The sequence below is a fragment of the Notechis scutatus genome, chromosome 1 (genome assembly GCF_049901735.1).
Source record: "Notechis scutatus isolate UNSWTSFEM ecotype Mainland chromosome 1, rNotScu1.2, whole genome shotgun sequence".
Lineage (NCBI taxonomy): Eukaryota > Metazoa > Chordata > Lepidosauria > Squamata > Elapidae > Notechis > Notechis scutatus.
The window spans coordinates 179,564,655-179,582,036 of NC_142009.1; the positions used below are offsets into that span (position 1 = coordinate 179,564,655).

At 37.8% G+C, this 17,382-nt stretch overlaps 1 protein-coding gene across 2 annotated transcripts in view; it reads right to left on the minus strand.

Moving 5' to 3' along the window:
* The window catches only part of NAB1 (NGFI-A binding protein 1), a 73,210-nt gene that overhangs the window by 9,485 nt on the left and 46,343 nt on the right, over positions 1 to 17,382 (minus strand). For both annotated transcript variants that reach the window (XM_026667997.2, XM_087949551.1), the window contains one exon: positions 9,052 to 9,168. In XM_026667997.2, coding sequence (XP_026523782.1) covers positions 9,052 to 9,168 — 117 coding nt within the window. The remainder of the gene's footprint in view (positions 1 to 9,051; positions 9,169 to 17,382) is intronic.

Below are 17,382 nucleotides of genomic sequence, written 5' to 3' on the forward strand. Positions count from 1 at the left end.
TGGAGTATCACACACAGTAGTTCTTGCAAGTAGAAATGACCAAGGCATGCATTTTTGAGGCAAACTGCTTATTAATTAGGGAATCGTGGACCTGTCAAAGGTGCTAAAAAGTTATTTAATCCCCAGAAGCCATTTAAAACCAATGAGCAAGCATCCCACCAAATAACAAGACCCTTAGGTCTTCAAACTTGGCAAGTTTAAAACTTGTGGACTTCAACTCCCAGAATTCTCGAGCTAACATGACTAGAGGAGGGATTCTGGGAGTTGAAGTCCACAAGTCTTAAAGCTGTCAAGTTTGAAGACCTCTGCTTTAAGGTATTGTGTACATGTGCATGCATGCATACACTTTCAAGTCAGTTTTGACTCTTGGCAACCGCCTTTCAGTTTTCTTGGCATTATTTTTCAGAAGTGGTTTGCTATTGCATCCTTTCTAGGGCTGAGACAAAGTGAATGGCCCAAAGTCATCAGGCTGACTCTCTGTGCCTAAGACAGAACTAAAACTCATGGTCTCTGGCCTGCTGCCTTAACAACTACAACAAACTGGCTCTTTTGGGGAAATTATGAAAGCCAAAATCCAAAATATATTGAAGAGATCAGGTAATCGAATGAAAATTGTTAATTGTTCTCAATTAATGTTGACTATTCTCTCAAAACTGATCAGATTGTCCCTTTGCCCTCCTAAAAGCATTCCCCTCTCTCTTTTTAAAGTACCATAAAACCTGAGTAGATACTGCTTAGACATACTATAAGGTAACCTTTATGTTGTCATTTTTTTTTAACCATGAGGCACATTGGCACACATTAAAAATGAAATTCTGGTGCCTGCTCTCAAAAATGTACACATACATACATACACACATCCTGATGGGGTATATCCATCCTTACACTTCTGAAAATCCATCAATAAGCATCATTATTTTTCTTAATAGAATATGCCACATTAGCATAATAGTCTATACTGATTCTAAAGCACCTGAGGTTTATCTAAATGTAGTTTTGTTTCTAAAAATATGGCCGGTATAATTCATGACATAATTTTTATGTTCTTTAAATAATTATTTTAATCAGATGCTGTTACTGCTCTTGAAATATTCTCTCTCTGTGTATATATACACATGATAATTTCAAAAGGATCATTGGATTTTAATAATTTATGTTTAAAATTCACCACCACCACCGTAGGAAAAATGTCAACACTTCACTCATGCTTTATTTCTGGATACAGTACTATCCACTTTAAAAGAAAAAAGAAAAAAAGAACCCCAACAATCTGTCATTCTGAAAAGTGTAGGATGACAGTTTACTTGTGAATAATAATAAAGCACAAAATTTGGCCGAATAAAGAAACGGGCCTTATGGACTACAAGGAAAATACAATTAAGAGGGCACAGAACCTGTTAGAATATAGTCTAAATGAACAGAGCTGAGAGAATATTACGTTCTAAATAGTGTTATTTTTAATTACAGGAACAGTTCATCAGTTTGAAAAGAAAACAACCGATGTGTGCTTATTTAAATGAAACATACAATGGAAGGAAAATGGATAGAAAACAAATACACAGTAATGGGATGGGAAAAAAAATCCAGTTTCTAACCACAACCACATTAAACGTAACAAGCTAAATCAACACATCCCTGGCACCATGGAGTTTTTGCAATTCTGCTTGTAGCATTAAATGTGGAACTCCTCACCCGAGATATTTTATTGCGTTCTAAAGATAGAAAGCAGCAGCTCTTGAATTGCTCCCTGCCAGATGCTGTGAACAATTCTAATAAGACTTTGTGAGTGCTATCCTTCATGAGATTTGGAAATTGTAAACCCATATATCTAGAAGGCAACAGCTTTGTTCCTGATTTGAAAATGTGAAAAACGTATGTTTAAACTAAAGAGTCAGGAGTACTTTGATTTCATGACAGCATTTGTATAACTCTGGATATGTTAGATGTATATTCCTTATCAAAATGTGTTAGAAATATATCTGTAATACAAACTCTTCTGTAATGGACACTGATACTACTTAACGTAAACATTCCTTAAATCGTCGTATTCTATACCAGTGTGTAAACCATCTTCACTGTCGCTGCTCACTTTATGTAAAAGGACAAAGTATACAAAATGGGATTAAGCAAGGACAGAAACTGAATTTTTAATAAGAATTTGTTAGGATAATCTGTTTCCAATTCATTAGTAATAAATAAATTAAAATAAAAGGAATAAATAAAGTAGGGATAGGAAAAATATTGCTACTTTTAATCTTTGGTGTTGGGGAAGACTCCTGGGAATACCGCAGGGCAGCTAAGAAAGCAAGTCATGGATTATTGAACAAAAAAACCAGAATTCGCACTGGTGGCACAAACAACCAGGCTCAAATTATCCTACTCTGAAGACCCAGCTTTCTGGAAAAGGCTCTAATACTGGCAAAGAAAGAGAAGAAGAGGACAACCAGCAGAAAAGTGGATGGACCCAATTATAGTGGCACCACTGAAAGACCAAGTTGGGGACAGATTGTCATGGAGAAAATCTATCTATGTGGTTGCTAGAAGTCGAAAAAAAACCTGAAGGCAAATAATCAATCAAAATAGGATACAACAGCGAATTTCCTCTAATTCTGCTTGTTCTACTGAATTCCGCCTCTCTCTCTAACATCCTCCTCTGCCTACAATGCAGGAAAGTCAAGCTTTAACAACATGGCCTGTGAGTTGAACACCCACATTCGGTCAAAATCTCTCAAACTGCACGCAGCCTGAAAGACTCTAAGATCATTGCAGCTACCGGCACTGTCATGTCCATGTCCATGTCCATGTCCATATATTTAGGCAACAGCACAGTAATTTGCTGTTATCTTTTCCAGGAATTTTATTTTTCCTTCAAATTGTCAATTAGCTTGCAGCCATCCCAAAAAATGGGAGACCATTCTAGTACAAACCAACTCCAATCCTACTTAGCTTTTCAACATCAGGTTGGCTAAATGCCATCACATAGCTAGTTATTAAAGAGTGCAATGGCGAGTTATTTATTTCTTGTTTCCATCCATTTCTACTTACTCTACAGCAGGGGTGATAAACTGGCGGCCTGCGGGCCGGATGTGTCATGTGGAGACCACGCCTATTCCAGTTCCGTGCATGGGAAAAGAGTTGCAAAACGTCACATGATGGCAACGTGATGCGGCGAGTTTGTTGCCTGTGCTCTATAGGGTTCCAGATTATCTAACCAGTGTACCTTTTGAGGGCCATGGAATGCAATGTTTCAAATCATTGTGTTTTCATGGGCCTTTTTTTTTTTCCAGATAAGAAGATTAAGACCTACCATGTAATTTTCTTTTCCTGCTTAGGTTGTTTTAATTGTTTAATTATTTTACATGCCACCAAGAATAAAAAAAACTGGAGTGGCATATGCATATTATAAATAAACAAATACACCAAGGATAGCACTAGACCCCTTTCCCAATTTTTCCCACTTAAACAATACATGTAATTAGGACTGTACATCAGAAATAGGTTGGACATATGATCATCCCCACAATTAAATTGCAACTGAATCATCTGAGATTGTTAGATTTGAATGGCTGAAAGAATATGGAGCAGTAGTGCAAAGAAAAACCATGAAACACTGTAATCATTTGATATTAAACCAGAGAGGTCAGCTGGACCTGTAAACGTCTTGTTTTACATTTCAAAACTCTAGAAAGGAGCTGCAGCAGAATCAGTTCTTTCTCTTTCAAAGTATTTTCATTGGACTGTAACGAAGTATACATGTAACAAAGAAAGCAAAAGCAAATTTCTCTAATATGTAACACATATCCTGGATTGCACTTATTTAATGTTTTGTATTTCTGAGAAATCAAGGCTGGAATACGCTCAAAAAATGAATAGGGTATAAGTGGACAGGGCACGGGGGAGGGGGGAAGGTACAATCTAATAGTTTAATAAATTAATGTATGAATAAAAAAAGATATGCCTCAACAAGGTGCAGAAAAGTAGGGTTTGTCGGCTTCGCTAGCGGCAGGGATTTGCGATCCTGCGCGATCCCTGCCGCGCTAGCCGCTTTGGTGCCTCCGATCTACGGATCTGGAGGCTAAGGCTGCCACAAAGAGGCAGCCGAAGATAGGGGGGAGCTGGTGAGGGGTTTGGGGGTGTTGCAGACCCCCTTCCCAGCCGGCAAAACCCCCCTCTCCCAAGACGGTCGAGCGGCGGTCTGTAATGGCCGCCTCAAAGAAGCCGGCAGCTGGGTAAGACTGAGCAGGAGGAAGAGAGGAGAAAGTTGTTAAGAGAAAGTTTTTGTGGCTGACCCAGGATTTTAAGAGGCGTTTAATCCTGAGAACTATGGTTTTCTGAACAATACTTCGTTTCCAGAGGAGGATTTCAAATGGCAAAATTGAGTGCTGAAAGGGAAAGTTCACTCTCCTTCCTTATGGAATCAACAAATGGCCATTGAGAAACCTGTTGTTTTTTTTATAAAAGGTAAAAACTTGGCTTCTTGTTATAAGTGGGAAGGAAGAGTACAATATATATAAAGATTTTGTTGGAGGAGATGCCTTGAAGATCTTGAGACCAGAAATTAATTGTAACAAGGCTTTAAAATATAGATTGGAGGTTTTTTCCTTTCCCTTTGATACCTCACCAGGAAGAGAAAGTGAGAACTTTGTGTTTTGTTTGGACTGATTAACTCTCTCTGGAATTTTGGGGAATTGCTCTAACTTTTGAAACATTTTGGTTGCTTTAAGAAGAAGAATAAAGAATGGCTTTATCTGTTGAATATGAAGAAAGAAAGGACGCTGTGAAAGAAGCCTTTCTCTTTTTAGAAATGGCGCTTGTTAATTATCAAATACAACAACAGATGGAGGAAATGGAAGGAGAAGAAGAAGAAGAAGAAGAAGAAGAAGAAGAAGAAGAAGAAGAAGAAGAAGAAGAAGAAGAAGAAGAAGAAGAAGAAGAAGAAGAAGAAGAAGAAGAAGAAGAAGAAGCCATCTTCAATGAATCTAAAAATTTAGTTAAGAGAGAAAGGAGAAAGAAAGGAAGGAAAATGAAGGACTTAAGATTCAAAAAAATACTTAAGAAAGGAAAAAATAAGATGCAAAACCAATTCAATGTTAATGTTACTGAGCAAAAGGAGAAAGGAATACAACAGAGAGGGGAAGCTGGAGGTAAAAAGGTTAGGTGGGATAAGAAAGGAAGGGAAAAGGGAGGGAAAAGCCACAAAGGTATAAAACAAGATGGGAAAAAAGGAATTTTTTTTAGGGATAAAGGGTAATGTATAATTTCTTTAAAAAAGAAGATTCTGCAAGGTACATAAGATGGTATGGTAGTATTTGTATTAGAAATAGAAAATTAGAATGTTATAAGAATTAACAAAAGACTAAAATATTGAAATGTTTAGTAATGATAGATTTTAAAATTTAATAAAAGATTAAAAGGAATGTTTAAAATATTGAGTTTAATTAAAAAGTTTAATTTACTGTTGTTTTGATCTTATTATAAACTCATTATTGTAGCATTTCTTTTTTGAAATAGACAATTGGAATGCTATAAGATTTAAAATTTAGATTTATTATTTAATTATATTAATTATTATGGACTTATTATTTTCTCTCTTTAGAGGCTAGTAGGTTGAATGTACTAAGCAGAATCAGATTGGGTATTAGGTATTATTTTAAATATTAATTTAGGGGGAGGATAGAAAGGCATCATACCTTGATCAGTGATTTCAGGAGAAATTCTTTTTTTTTACTTGCTGTAGGGAATGAGATAAATGGATAATTTGGAAAGAATGGACAAAAAATATAAATACAATGATTTAAATTAAAATGAATTAAATAAAATAGAAATAAGAGGAGTGAAAAGCGGGGAGAAGTTATATAGAAGATATAGAATGGTAAATAAGATAGGTAATGGTATATAAGATGAGCACGAATTTAATTGAAGTCCATACAAAGAGAGGTAATCTGGGGCCAAACTACTTTCTTAAAAGAAGTTTTATATTTTTGTGTTTTGTGTGTTCATGTTTGTTTGATAATTAATAAAACCTTGGAGGAATGTTTGATGAGAATAATGGTAATCAAGTCAGAGAGAAATGTAGATGATGATTATAAATTGGATAAATATAGAAAATAACAATAATAATAATGAAATTGAATACGAAAAGAGAAATAATGAGAAATTTGCTAAGAGATATCTATATGGTTATATTGAAATGGTGAAAAATAGAATTATGTTGTATAAAATAATATTGTATTTGACTTGTAAAATTAATAATGGAGAGGTTTTATGTACTTAATGGTTAACGATGGTTTGTTTGTCTTTAAAATTAATAAAATTTGTTTCAAAAAAAAAAAAAAAAAAGGTGCAGAAAAGTAGTATGAAAGGTTTAAGCAATTCAACCACACTCTTATTTGATACCATTTACCCTTCAAATCACAGCTAAATAAATGCATCTAATCCACTTTGTCATCAAATGAGGAAAAGAAAAATGAAAGCCAGGACTTTATAAATGCAAACAAACTTCAAAGTGTTATTAATGCATAATTTATGTGAAGTTTTATCCATTTTTCAGTTAACTTTTTTCTAGTCCTGTTACAGTCAGCTGGTACAAATAGTTTGTCACAACATTTGGAGATGGTGGCGTTGGCAAATTAAGGTGATAAAAAGAGAAAGTAATTCTGCAGGCAGAAAAACAGCTAAAGAGATGTCCCCAAAATTAGAAGGCTGGATCTCAAAAGTGTATGTCTCTGATCTTCTCCAGCTCCCTCCCATCTGGAGTTGTTAGGAAGGTTATTTTCAGCTGCACTAATTTTCAGAGAATCCCCAAAGCTCCAAATTAACTATTTTCCCACCTATGTTTCATTGCAGCTTCATACCTGATTAATCAGAAGGAAACAGAGACTTCTTGTGGTATTTGGTAGCCAAGGAACCTAGCTAGTAGGAAGGATTGTCCTGCTATTGCAGGGTTGTTTACTTGTTTTATGTTTGATCACTTTACATCACCCCTGGCTTTACTGAAGCCTTATGCTCCTGCCCCACCCCAAGCCTGGAGGGTTCATGAAGCTGGAAGTGAAGAAGCAGGTGAAAAATTAATGGTACCAGTTTCTATGCAGGACAGGAAGCAAAGAGTTGGGAAGTCCATGGTTTCAGCCTTCATAGAATAACAGAGTTGGAAAGGGACCTTGGAGGTCATCAAGCTGGAGAGTCTATTCCAATTATTAGCCTCTACCTAGGATTGAACTCACAGCCTCCTGATTGTGACGAGAGCTCCACCTTGGTGTTAAATCACTGGGACAGGCAGAACATCTGGCACCTGGGAATTTGGTCCATTTCCCAACTCTGAATTCCTTAAGTAATGATGAATTTAAATCTCTGCAAGAATTTGTAGGGATCGTTTCTGGTTTAGAATTATGGAATCACAGGGTGGGACCTTGGAGGTCTTCTAGTCCCACCCCCAGCCCATGGCAGAATTTACAGAAAGAGTTTGATTTTAAAGCATATAAATCGCACTTTCAGTTTTTTGCAAAGCATGTGCTATGGAAATTGACAATGCTGGATAGGAATTACAAAGTTTTGACATGACACAGTTTTGAAGTAGAGCTTCTGTGAGTGTTAGAACTCCAGAATTCCAGATTTTCACAAGTTTTTTTTTTCCTCAAGTTACACACTCTTCTATAAAGATGCCAGCAAGTAAATTATTTTTATTTAATAAGTTTATATTTAATGGTATTCTGCAATCGTGATTAACGAGTAGTCTTCTGTTAACAACAGTAATTGGGACTTCCAATCCTATCGCTAAGTGACATAGTAATAAAACATGACATCAAGTGGCCATGCCAACTTCTGACAGCAGTTCCAGTTGTGTTGGTTAGATCCAGCATCGCATGATTGCCATTTGCAATCTCCTGCTGGTTTCCTCATTGACTTGCTTGTCGAAGCCAGTAGTGAAGGTCACAAAGCATGACCATGTGACTATGGGACATTGTGACCACTATAATTGTGAGCCGGTTGTTAAATGCTTGAATTGTGATCACATTACCACAGGAATGTTACAATAGCTGCAATTTCAAGGACCAACCACAAATCTCCTCATTCATTGCCATCATAACTTCAAATGGTCATTGAATGAATGGTCATTAACCGAGGACTACCTGTATTTTTTCTTCTTCTTGATCTCACTGCAAACTTTTTCATCATGACAAGAAAAAGCTAATGAGCCAGTCCTCATTTGCGCATAACTTAACTTAACAATGAAAACTTTGAATAGAATAGAATAAGAGTTGGAAGGGACCTTGCAGGTCTTCTAGTCCAACCCTCTGCTTAGGCAGGAAACCCTATACCAGTGATGGCAAACCTTTTTGTTGTGGTGTACCAAAAGTGCACACGTGCCAGCACCCACAATGCAATGTCCCCACCCCCAGCTGATTTTCGGCCCATTTGAGGCAGTTTTCGCCCTCCCGGAGGCTCAAGAGAAGCTTCTGCAGCCTCAGGAGGCTGAAAACGGGCCTATTTCAGCACTTCAGGTATTTCCGAAGGGTCGCCCTCCCGAGGCTGCAGAGGTTTCCTCGAGCCTCCGGGAGGGTGAAAATGGCCTCAAAATCAGCTGGGAGGCATGCCCATGCATAGGTAAGTTTGGCTGGGCTTGCGTGCCTGCACAAATGGCTCTGTGTGCCACCTGTGGCACACATGCCATAGGTTTGCCATCATGGTCCTATACCATTTCAGACAATCTTTTCTTAAAAACCTCCAGTGTTGGAGAATTCACAATTTCTGGAGGCAAGTTGTTCCACTGATTAATTGTTCTGTCAGGAAATTTCTCCTTGGTTCTAAGTTGCTTCTCTCCTTGATTAATTTCCACCCACTGCTTCTTGTCCTGCCCTCAGGTGCTTTGGAGAATAGCTTGACTCCCTCTTCTTTGTGGCAGCCCCTGAGATATTGGAACACTGCTATCATATCACCCCTAGTCCTTCTTTTCATCAAACTAGACATACCCAGTTCTTTGGGCTCAATTGCAATTGTAAGTCTGCCAGAACTACCTGTAATCAGACTCCCCATGGCACATCATTTGTTTACCTGGGAACCAAGTGCTGCTAGCTCTTCACACTTCCCTTTTGACAATGCTTGCTGTAGTTTAACTGGATCTTCTTGATAAAAACTCTGGATGGCATCTTGGAAATCTGGAAATCCAACCTATCAACATGGAAGATGGAGAAAAGAAGCATTTAGTACAGCAGAAGTTTTCTACTTGTAACATAGAAAAAAACGAGTTACCTATATTAGCTCTAGAATATAATTCTTTATTGGCCAAGGGTGATTGGACACCCAAGGAATTTGTCTCCGGTGCATAAGCTCTCAGTGCACATACAAGCAATAAGTGATAAATCATGACCATGGTCATCATAAAAATACATTCATCATAAATCGTAAGATGCAGCACTTAGTGACAGTCATAGGATATTAAATAAGCAATCAACATAAATCATACTAGGATACTAAATAAAACAATATGAATCATAAGATACAAGCAACAAAGTTATAGTCATAAGAAGATAAGGAGATAGGTAATAGGAAAGATGAGAATAATAATAGAATACAGCCTTACTAGATAGTTTTGACAGTGTTGGGGAAATAGTTGTTTAGCAGACTGATGGCATGAGGGGAAAAACTGTCCTTGTGTCTAGTTGTTCTAGTGTGCAATGCCCTATACGGTGTCATTTTGAGGGTGGAAGTTGAAACAGTTTATATCCAGGATATCTACTTAATAAGAAAGAAATACCTCTTCAATCAATACTGAAAATGGTGGGGAATGGCCAATGAACTGGACAAACTGAGCTTTCTCATAGTTAAAGTATTCTGAAAAATCCAAATGATTTTAAACATGATTTTAAAAGATTCAGTTTAGAGATATAGTTCTAATGACTCTAAAAAAGACATTTAGAGACACAGTTCTAGTGACTCTAAAAAGGATAACCTCACAAATTATTCATTATTTTCAGAGAACCTAAGATCATCTTAGTTATAAAGTTTACAAGATGGAGGGAGCAGAGAAGGAGGAGGAGGAGGAGAGAGAAAAAGCCTATGACTGGCCAAACAGGTAATCCTCTTACAACAGCACTGAAAAAAAGTGACTTATGACCAGTTTTTACATTTACAAACATTGTAGCCTCCCCACGGTCATATAAACAAAATTCAAATGCTTGGCAATTGACTCATATTTATGATGGTTGTTGTGTCGCAGAGTCACGTGATTCCCTTTCGGGAGCTTCTGACAAGCAAAGTCAATGGGGAAGCCAGATTTACGTAACAACAGTTTGACTAACAACTACAGTGGTTCTCTTAACGACCATGGCAAGCACCTATACAGTATATTTATTCAGGTATAAGCCCCATTATATTAACTATGTGTTAACTGCTATACTAGGCTCTAATTATATGCACATAGTAACTCATATCCTGGATTGCACTTATTTAATGTTTTGTATTTCTGGAGAAATCAAGGCTGGAATACACTCAAAAAATGAATAGAGTATAAATGGGCAGGGCTTAGAGAAAGCCTCACTTAGCAACAGAAACTTTGGGCTCAATTGTGGTCATAAGTCAAGGACTACCTATAACCAACGAGTTATTGCAAAGGTTAAAAAATAAGACGATGTCTTCTATTTCTTCTTAATCCTTTTGAGAGGCACACAGTAGTTATTCAGGTATACCTTTATACCTGAGCAATGCAGAAAGAGAGGAGCAACATTTCTGAAAACACCAAGGAAGCTACAAAAGATGAAACAAGCATGTCAATTAAACTAAAAGCAAGAGTAAATGAACTAAAATCCTTCTTCAGGGCTATAACTAGACTAGTAAGAGCCTGGGGGACGGAGGGGGGGGACGGGGACGACAACAACCCTGTGGCTTCATTCTACCAGCCAAGCAACCTTTCAAAAATGGATCTGATTGTTGGAATTTCAAGAAGGGCATTGAAGCAGCTATAATGAGCCTCTTCAAACAGACAGCATCCACAACTCTCAAGTGAATACTATGCTGATTATCTCTTGTAGTGCTGCACTTGTGGTGAGGATGTCATTGACACCAACTGGTATAACATGCAATATGTTCTCAGCTAGGAGAAGTGCAGTCATTCCATCTTTGGAGACAAGTCAGCGTAAATAAAAATACAATATCTATGAAGAAGGATTGGTCTATAGGATGAACTGAAGCCTTGAAAGAAACCACAGATGGCCAAGAGCCTGGAGACAATGAAACAAAAAAGGGTCCAAACCAAACAATGCATAGAGCAACTGGTAAGAGCAGGAGATGGGCTTGTGAAGAAAAACAGCCAAGTGCTTTGGGCAGGAGGTGTAAACTGGCAAAGAGAAGGGCTACTCTGGAGGGACAAGAGCAAAAATAAAAATAAAAAATTGCTAGAACTAAAAATAGACAACATTCCTACAATACCTTTAAAGTGGTACAGAAGAGAAATTAGGCTGTATTCTACTCTTACTGAATCCAGTTCAAAAACCTTGTAACAAAAGCAATGTTTCAAACACTGACCCCAACCCCTCAAGCCTAAAAGGAGCTATTGTGCATTTTGCACATTGATCTAAACTAATCACATCCAAAAATAGGTTTCCAATTTGGTTCTTTTGTGTCAATTTACTTTTGTTCATTCATAAAGGTCACTGCAATTTTCCTTCTTAATTAAATGAAGGATGAATAAATAAACATAAAAATAAACATAGCTTTAATATTAGATTATTACAAGCATCATTCTAAAATGTGGACTATATGGAAATCCTGCTCTCAAGTATTTTTTTAAACTTTTTAGGTCATAATTTATCTGTACGCTTTTGTTTTCAACTGTAAATTGTTCTGTTCAAAATATCAAACCATTCAAAGCAGAAGTTTTTCTGAATGCTATGTCTTTTTGCCTTTCTGTTTCAAATTGCTCCACTCCAACAATAGTGACCATGCACAACAAATGCCTAATTGCACTAAGTTATAAATATGGTTTGTTTGCTTTGGACAGTGTATGCGCGTGCATCACAATTTAAGACCTGCCCACTTTGTTCAACAAAAATTTGAGGGTGTTATGTATGAATGTAGGTAATCTATAATTCCTGATGAACTTCATCCTTCAAGAAATATGTGAAACTAGAGAAGGGCAGCAATTAATAAACACTGCTGATTGATTGAAGAAAACTATTGCAACTATTAGCTGTAGCATCGTATCTGCTCTCTTGGCTGCCTTGGGATCAGACACCAAATGCTTCCTCAGAAATAAAATTGAGGCTGCAAGTAGAAGCTATTTATTAGGCTTTTTGCTGCACAGCACCTTCTTCTTGTGATGCTAATTAAAACAAACAAAATCATTTTAAAAAAACATGAAGTCAAGAGAGCCTCCATGAACCAACCATTATTCTTTTCTCCTTGTTGGTGCTTATGGTCTGGCCTGTGAAAACAGGCACACATGCCATACTTCCTTCCAACTTGGCTGTTCTAACAGCAATTTCTTAGAGCAGATGTTCTCAATACCACAGGCGCTTTTCTTTCCCCTCCGCTAACCCTGCTCCTACTATATACACACCAGACTGCAGGGCTTCTGGATTGTTCCAAAAAAAAAAAAATCTTCAGGGAGCAAAAGAAATCCCACACTCTCCCTTTGCAACCTCGCTTGACAGTGGCGTGGGCGGGCTCATACCTTCTTTCTTCCTTTCTCTCCCACTCTATCTAAGGCTGACATTCATGCTGAACTTCTCTCCTGCTCTCCCACTCCACTTTTCCATTTCCCTGTAGGCCTCTTATTCCCACTGAGTTTTTCAGCCACTGAACTTTGCATCAGATTCCCCCTCCCCTCCACCACAGCTAGCTGTTTTCACAATGCCTTTGTACCTCTAGTCCATAGGAGGGCAAGCATGCCAAAGTCCCCACCCCCTCAAAGCATGTTCTCTCCCTCCCTCTCTCTCTCTCCCTCCCTCACACACACACACAAACACACACACACACCTTTCCACTTCTTCCCAGCTGCCAACGCTAAATTTGGAAAGGAAACCTCTACCCACACAGCACATACACAAAAATATAAAGCGGATCACAAGTAACCCTGCCTTCACTGCTCGGCCAATAACTCCCTCTGCTTTCTCTTCATGTCTCCACCCCAACAGCCTGCACACAGGTGGGGACGTTGTGGGAGCTATTCCCTATTCAAGTGTGGCAAGAATAGGGGACACCTCCAAAAGACAAGCTGCCCCCTCCCTACCTCCTTGAGAAAGTAGCTGCTTGGAGGAAAAGGGACAGCTTTTGTGTGGAATGCAAGCCCCCACAGTGACTCCCACTCATTGAGTCCAACTCTCCTTCCTTGCGTTCCTTCACCCACCCACTCTGCTCCCAGGGATTGTTGTTTTACCAGATTCCCACCCCCCTCTTCTCTCCCTGCCTGCCTTCATCCTACGGCCCACCTCCTTAACCACCCTTCCAACCACCAACAAAAAAGGGAGGCATCACAAGCAGGAAGGAGGAGGGCCTTTCAGGAGTAATTGGACATAATTGGTGACCTCCCACTGCATTTATTGAGCCTTTGCCAAGTTTATGGCTGAAGCGAAGCACTGGGAGGTTTGCCTACACAGTAGGCACCTCACTCTTGAATTTTGTGTGTTTGTGTGTGTGTGTAGGTTATTACAGTGAAAAATAATTTCACATTGTGCCTCAGGCATTCGTTTCCAACAGGTATTAAAATGCCCCGGCAAGATCAAAACAGCAACGTTTTACACCCACCAATATGGAAGAGCAGAATCAGAAATGGTGAGAGCCTAGATTCCGAGTTTCACACTCCTTACCTAATGAAAAGATTTCCTGCAGGCAGAGGGAAAAATAGCTCAGCACATATCAAGCAGCTATTTACACTTCCTAGAACATAAAGACACCTGCCACAGAATGGTACATTTCCCCCTTGAAAAGGCTGAAATGTCAAGTTACCAGTCCTCAGTGAGAAATGTGTCCTTTTTCTTTTCTAAGTTCTCCTTTAAAAAAGAAAATAAGCCACTTGGTTTTAACCACTGCTGCTCTATCAGGAGGAGGAAAATAAAAGCTACGGTGAACGTAGACTTTAAACATCTTCATGTTAGACAGCTATGCTTAAGAGTATGGAATAAATATAAAACTAGGTTCTGCCCGAAAACGCTTTGTGACTTTCAGTGCAAAAAGCCTTTGATGAATATAAATGGATAATTTACCATGATGTACTATCATTTTCTCAGCAGGATTGTAAAATGGAATCAGGAAGATCTGATAATAGAAGAATGCCAATGGTTTTCTAATGTACAATTCAGAAAGGTTTAACATGGATAACAAACATTACGGATTTAAACAAAGTAAGATTGAGTTTGAAATAGAATTATGTATTAATGATAATCATGTTGTTGCTAAATTGTATGCTTTTTTAAAAAAATATGGGACAGAAGAAGTGAACAAATGTACAATAAAATCTTTGGCTATAATGTACAAATGGTTCAATGGGAAAATGTGCTTGGAAGGACTGAAATATTGGTATTTCTCAGCAGAAAATCTGTCTAGAAAATATAAAAATATTTCACATCTTTGCTGGAAATGTAAACAATATGAAGGGACATTTTACCATGTTTGGTGTACATGGAAAACAGCTAAAAATTGGATACAAATACATACATTAATCCAGACTATTTTGAAGGTTAAAGTACAACTGAAACCAGAGATTTTTCTCTTGGGACTATTGTAGAAAAAAGTCAGGGAACTTTGTTTTTATATATGATAATGTTAACAAGACTGATGCATACACGAATGAAGAAAGGTTCAACAATACCCACAATGGAGAAATAATTAGTCAAGATGACAGAACTTGTAGAGATGGCTAAATTAATCTATATTTATGTCTGGCTGGAAAACCCATGAAGACTTTTTGAATAAAACAGAAAAAATGCACTCACGACTTGTCTTTGTGATGATTAGAAAAAATAATGAATAGAAAAAGTGAGCTTGTTTTGCAATCATAGAGTAATTGTATTATATTTGCTGCAGAAGAAATCAGAAGCATCTTCCTATTTCTTTTGGTTCTCTCATCCTGCATTTTCTTTTCTCTTTCTTCCTTTGTTTCTTTCTGTGCTTCTTTTACTCTTTATTAGTTTGTGTTAATTTTTATGTTCCTTGTAAAGCTTTTAATAAAATTTATATTTAAAATAGTAGAAGAAATGGGAATTGTGCATCAGAACCCCACTTGAAAGGAACTCCTTTATGGGTAAGATGAATCCATGATGTTCTCAGTGCAGCAAAAATAGGAATAGATTTACTATTAAAAATGGCACAGACCAAGAAGTCCTTTGTAGCGTATGGGTGAAAAGTCCTTCCCAATGAAAACAGACGGCACTGGATCCATCTGAATTTCTTTCAGGAAAAGATTATATCCCAAATAGACCAATATGGGCAGGTATAAGGCATATTTCTTTAGCTTAGCCTAGAGAGTGTAGTCGCAAAGGCACACAAGGAGTGCCCAAACTTGTTTACTGCAGAGATCAGCTTAGAATTAATGAGAAATAATAAAAGTTTCGTAAATTTCATTAATTCCTGATCTGAATAACATCACCATATATCCAAACATTTCTTTCCAAAGCCACCCAATATATAATGAAATCCAATATACTATACATGCCCTTCCTTGTATGAATCAGATTGTAATATTCCTTGAGATTTAATTAGCTAAATACGCATGCCTTCTGCAGCATCATTGCAAGAGCTCAGAAACCAGAGATAGATTCCTAATTAGGACAGTAATAATGAACTACTTTTCTCTTTAAAAAAAAAAAAAGACAAGACAGAAACACCGGTCAGAGACAAAGAGAGAAATTTATGGAAGTCTCCATGTCTCCATCTCCAAAACACAATACATCACTTGTACGCCACCCAGAATTACCTTGTAGGGGAGATGGGCAACATAAAAAAATAATAAAAAGATCATATAATTTTGCATCCAAGGAGGATTCATATTTTACTGCAGTGTGATAAATAAGGCCCTATAGCTGGGAGGTTTGCTTGTCAATTCAAATATTGTATTATCCCAAGAGTAACAGAATATGAAGCCTAGTCCACTCCCAAGACTAAATGACAAAGAAAAGCTAAATGTCTTGGTTTCCCGACAAATTGCTAATGGTAAGAAAGAAAGATTCAGAGTAGTCTCAAATCCAAAGAGGAGTTTAGATGAGGTAAGAGAAGGAAACATGTCTGATTATCTTAGGAGATGCAGTGAAAGGTGTGAGATTCTAGTTGGACCTGCAGTTGTATTTTCAAGCCTACCTTGATCTGTAGAGTAACAGGAATTATTAAATGTTGACCTGAGAATTGGGATAGCTGGGGTCCATTTAATTTCTGGGTGTCTTTAAACCCCTGGAAGCTGGGACAATCTTTTTTGTCAATTTGCCAAATCTGAAGCATATCTGAAGCACATTACTTTCAAAATGTCCCTTTTTCTGCCAGCTCCACTCGGTAGATTGGATCCAGGATCTCAACTCCTCAGGAAGCTAAAACGACTTGTTAAACCTTATTGTGTTATATACCTCCTCCTTATTATACTCAATATTATCTGTCTGTTTTGGACTGAAGATATGTTTCACCTGCCACTCCCCATTGCTTTGGTACAAAACTTATCTCCATCAAGATTATGTTCCTTACTTTCTGCACTTCCCCAGAAGTATGCCATTTAATTTATACTTCAGAAAAGGAATTTCCTGGTCCAGAAACCTGTGGATAATCAGCTTCAGGAGACACAAGCTAAGAATCACATGAGGCTGCTCAAACAGAGGTAGTATCAGAATAGCTGGAGTAGTCATGTGCTGTCCAGGCAGTATATAGTTAATTGGGATAGTTAATTGGGAATTGGGAGCTGTCCCCTTAAGGGAATGCCTCATGGTAAATGTAGTTAATGCATCATGGGAAATGTAGTTCATGTCATGTGGTCACATCTGTAATCCTGATTGGTCACTGAATTGACCCTTGGTTGGGTTGGGGGATGCCTTTGTTTTCTTTTCTTGCTTGGCCCCCAGCAGCATTGTGCTGCTTTGTTCCATCATTATGGGATGAAGATAACTGCATTTTTACACTATGAAGTCAACTACGCAAAGATTGGACATTAGACGGATCTCGACATAACCGTGAGTTATACTTTGAGAATGCCTTGTGACCTGACCCAATAAAGAAACTTTGTATGGAAGCCTTTGTAGAGTTTGCCTGACTGTATTTATATTCAGCCAGCAATTAAAAGACAGGACAGTAAAAATACAGTTAAATCGGAAATCCCACAGTGAAAGTATAGTGAAAATCTGATATCCTAGGAAAGTAAAGAAGGATTTAAACCCTGAATTCACTCTCTCCCTCTCTTTCTGAGCAACTAAA